Source organism: Egretta garzetta, unplaced genomic scaffold (genome assembly GCF_000687185.1).
Source record: "Egretta garzetta isolate BGI_Z169 unplaced genomic scaffold, ASM68718v1 scaffold425, whole genome shotgun sequence".
In the NCBI taxonomy this organism is placed as follows: domain Eukaryota; kingdom Metazoa; phylum Chordata; class Aves; order Pelecaniformes; family Ardeidae; genus Egretta; species Egretta garzetta.
This window is the reverse complement of record NW_009259796.1, coordinates 1,684,392-1,688,186: the sequence shown is the minus strand read 5'-3', so window position 1 is coordinate 1,688,186 and position 3,795 is coordinate 1,684,392. Positions and strand designations below refer to the sequence as shown.

The 3,795-nt window shown below is 34.5% G+C and overlaps 1 protein-coding gene across 1 annotated transcript in view; it reads left to right on the top strand.

Annotated features, from left to right (window-relative positions):
* The window catches only part of PCOLCE2 (procollagen C-endopeptidase enhancer 2), a 28,410-nt gene that overhangs the window by 21,501 nt on the left and 3,114 nt on the right, over positions 1-3,795 (top strand). Inside the window, exon 9 of the mRNA XM_035895217.1 lies at positions 2,825-2,908. Coding sequence (XP_035751110.1) covers positions 2,825-2,908 — 84 coding nt within the window. The remainder of the gene's footprint in view (positions 1-2,824; positions 2,909-3,795) is intronic.

Genomic DNA, 3,795 nt, shown 5'->3' with positions numbered 1-3,795 from the left:
AGCTGTGGTGCTTAAATACTGATAATGAAATGTATTTAAAATAGATGAAAATAAACATTATAAAAATGAAATCATAATGACCTGTAAATCATTCTGATGCTACTGCTACTCTAATAATAAATAATTCAGCTCTTCTTCACTATAAAGCACTTCTTAATGAAGGTGTTAGCTCAAACACTTGGTCTCAACTAATCCAGGCTGTCAGATATTTCACACTGCAGTTGTGTTCAGGGTTTTGCCATTGAGTTTTGCTCTGTAAGCTGTTTGTGAGTGCACACGCAAAAGAGGGGTACTTTACTCATTAATTCCAAATAAATTTTTATGACAACATCATTGTTAGAAAATAAAAACAATGCAAAGCCATCTGAGAGGGCAGCAGAGGGAAGGTCTTCAAAAGGACTTGTTACGCAGACAGAAATTAAGCCCTTTCAATGTCTGATCAATTATGCAAGGTGTAGGCATTTCTGATCTTAAAAATGAACCAAAGCACACCAAACTTCCACAGTTTAGTTAAATTTCTGATCAATCATTTGCATTCAGAAGTGTCCAGTTCAAATAGACTTAGCTTCTTATCTTGCAAATCAGACCTGTTCAAACTTGCACAGAACTCCAGGCATTAATAAAATATTTAACTTTAGTAGGCACTTTCAAGAATTATCTCAGTCTCTACCTTACATAAAAATATTACTACTTGAAGAAATAAATGCTATACAATACATTAATAAAAGTAACAAAGATTAATGCAATACATATGGTTAAGTAATTGATGTTCTTATTTCATTGGATCAAGTTATACATTTGCCTGTAAATCCACATATAAAATGGCAGGCAACTAAACTTTTAAATAAATTCTTTTCCAGATCTTATCGTGCTGAAATACCTTGTCTATACAAACAGTAGGTAGTCTCTACTGACAAATCATAGTGAAGTTAGTCACCAGTGAAAATTTACTAAACTCAAAACTTAGTGTGTTAGCACAAAAAGAATCCCCAACAGGACCAAACAAGAATATTTTGTAATGCATAATCCCAGTTTTAAATTTAGAAAAATCAGAGCACCTCAATACATTTTTGGCAGCTACCATACTGGCATGCACCTGTGACTCCTCTACCTGCTACGTTTCTTATCTTCCTGCTATGGACACCGAATTGAAAGACTCAAGGAACATTACATTGGTACGTTTTGTTGTGCTGCATGTAGCACTGAGATACGAGGTATTTACCTGACCTAGAACTGATGTTGTGAGACAGGAAAAATAATTAAATGGCATGGCACCATGCCAAGCACTAACTGTAATTCGAAATAATAATTTGAAAAATTATCACTTACAGTTCTAGGACCCGAATATAGTTTATTATTTCTACATTGTATTCTACATAGAAGTCACTTTATAAAAAGCAATTCGGCATATAATTAAAAATAGAAATACACACCAGTATGAAAAAACTATGCAGACACATCAAGGCAGCAGAAGTGATGGCGGGGGGAGTTTCACTCCCATGACTCTGTAGATCTGCCTGTAGGACTGAGGCTACGTCATGGAGAATATGACTAGATACGCCTCCACAGACACAGTAACTTGCTCTTCAGAACACTTTCCTTGTGGGAGGCATTTCATTTTCTAGAGAGTCACATTTCATACTAATCATGTGAAGACTGAAAAAAAAAAAGACAACCAACCCCAAATCAATGAAAAATGTGGGGTCCAATTGTTAAACTTCGGATTTGAAAGACAAAACAGTGAGTACACAGATCTTTTAAGTCATGTGCGTAACACTGAAGACAAAGTAATTTTAATACCATTCAGCTGAATCTCAGAAACTCAGAAAATTATAAAAAGAATCAATTGATTCAATTAAAAGTACAAGTATAAATTACGGATTGGAAAATTAGTCAGAAGTTCTTTTTTCAGAAAGTATAGGCTGAATAGAACTTCTGCAAAATGCCTTATTCTAAAGCAAGTAAAAAATGCAAAGAGATACTTCAGAACTAATTTTAGTTTTTCTTGGAAATTAGGGTTATGTATGGGGGTTGGGTTTTTTTAATCTGTCCATCTCAGCTCCATGTTTCTAATAATTATGATGCCATTGACCAATTCCAGATAAATATGAAAAGGATATGAAAGCCTTACAAATACTGCATCCCGACACGATACATAGAAAGGGTTAGCTAAGTAAAGTACAGAGATTATCAACATCCACCCAAGGAGGGAAAAAATAAAAATTGTATTCACTTGTTTATAAACAAAGCGTTCTGTTTCAGAAAGGAAACGGCAACCCCTAATATTAAATAGCTACTTCAAACATTATGTTGTGTTTCAAAATGTCATCAGTAAATATTATGCAGTACTACATGTCATGAAGCTATGTGAAAAATTTAGAAAAAAAGGGTCAGGAATTTGAACTCTGATCTCTTCCATCACAGTACAGTAATTTCAGATAAAAAGCCACCCCCTCCCTCTGAAGTGTTACTGTAATATACAGTAATATAGTTCTTTAAGTGTACTACTGGGGCTGTATGGCAACAGGCAACAATAATAAATGTTACATATGTAAGACCAAACTGCAATTAAATGTAAACTTTCTGTAACATCCCATTCTATAGAAGGTCATTAGAACAGATACATAGCTCAGACACACAAGAAAAGGTGATTGGAAGTGGTAACAGAAAAGGAATACTGTTACTGTGGTGTTTGTCCCTTGCAATACCAGATCTAGTTAATGTATACATCAGGGTTATTCATCTTTCTTTTTTTTAAACATACTGCTTTGCATTTGTATCAAATAACTAATTTAATTTCAATTTACTTTTTGCTCTTCGAAAGCTGTGAAACCAACAGTTGCCCTGTGCCAGCAAAAGTGTAAGAGGAGTGGGACTCTCGAAAGTAATTATTGTTCAAGCAACTTTGGTAAGGAAGCGAAGTTTGTTTCTGTTTAATTATTCACTTGGCACTGTGTTTTTAGACTCAGGAATTTTACCAGATGTAGTTCTGGAATATCATTAATATATAGGCTGTATTTTTACACCATTTTATTTGTGTATCTGACATTGGTATCTGTGTTTCATTCAATACATTCTTGAAGATATTCCAAAATAGGCACTGCACAAACAAACATACTTTCTCAATCTAAAAAGCAATGTAAGATGTCCTTCTACAGGAAAGTACTGATTCAATTACTGTATTGTCATCTCATTTGTCTGTAACCAGCCAGTACACATTTTATGCCATACCTGCTGACTACTCCACATTTCAGTTTATAGACTTCCAAAATATTTTTAAAAGAAGTTAGAAGGCGTGGAAGCTTACAAGTATTGCTTTCCATACAGACACAAATCACTCAGGAAAAATTATGTCTGCTGTTCATTTGGATGGCATTGCAACTGCTAATTTATTCACTTATGTCTCAGAGTATTTTCTCATATTAATACTGGAAGCTTTTTTTAATCCCCTATAACATGCCTAAAAATTTCATGGGCCAACTCCCTCCCCCCACCACCACTTTTTGTTTGTTTGTTTTAATCTAACTTCATAGCTAATCCCATGAGATTGGAGGAAATCTGCTGTTTGAGGAAAGTGGGTGCAGCTTTGCATCATTTTGCTAGAAAAACAGTCAAGGGCTGTGGCTGTACCCTACAGTAGAATGGAGTCACTGTGGCACAATTCTTCACCACCAGCCTGTTCTAATTTGCAAACAGTATGGCCTGGCCCAAAACCAAAAGAAGCAGGTAGGGGGAAGAAAAAAAAAAAAAGAAGAAAAAAAAAAAAAAAAAAAAAAAAAAAAAAAAAAAAAAACA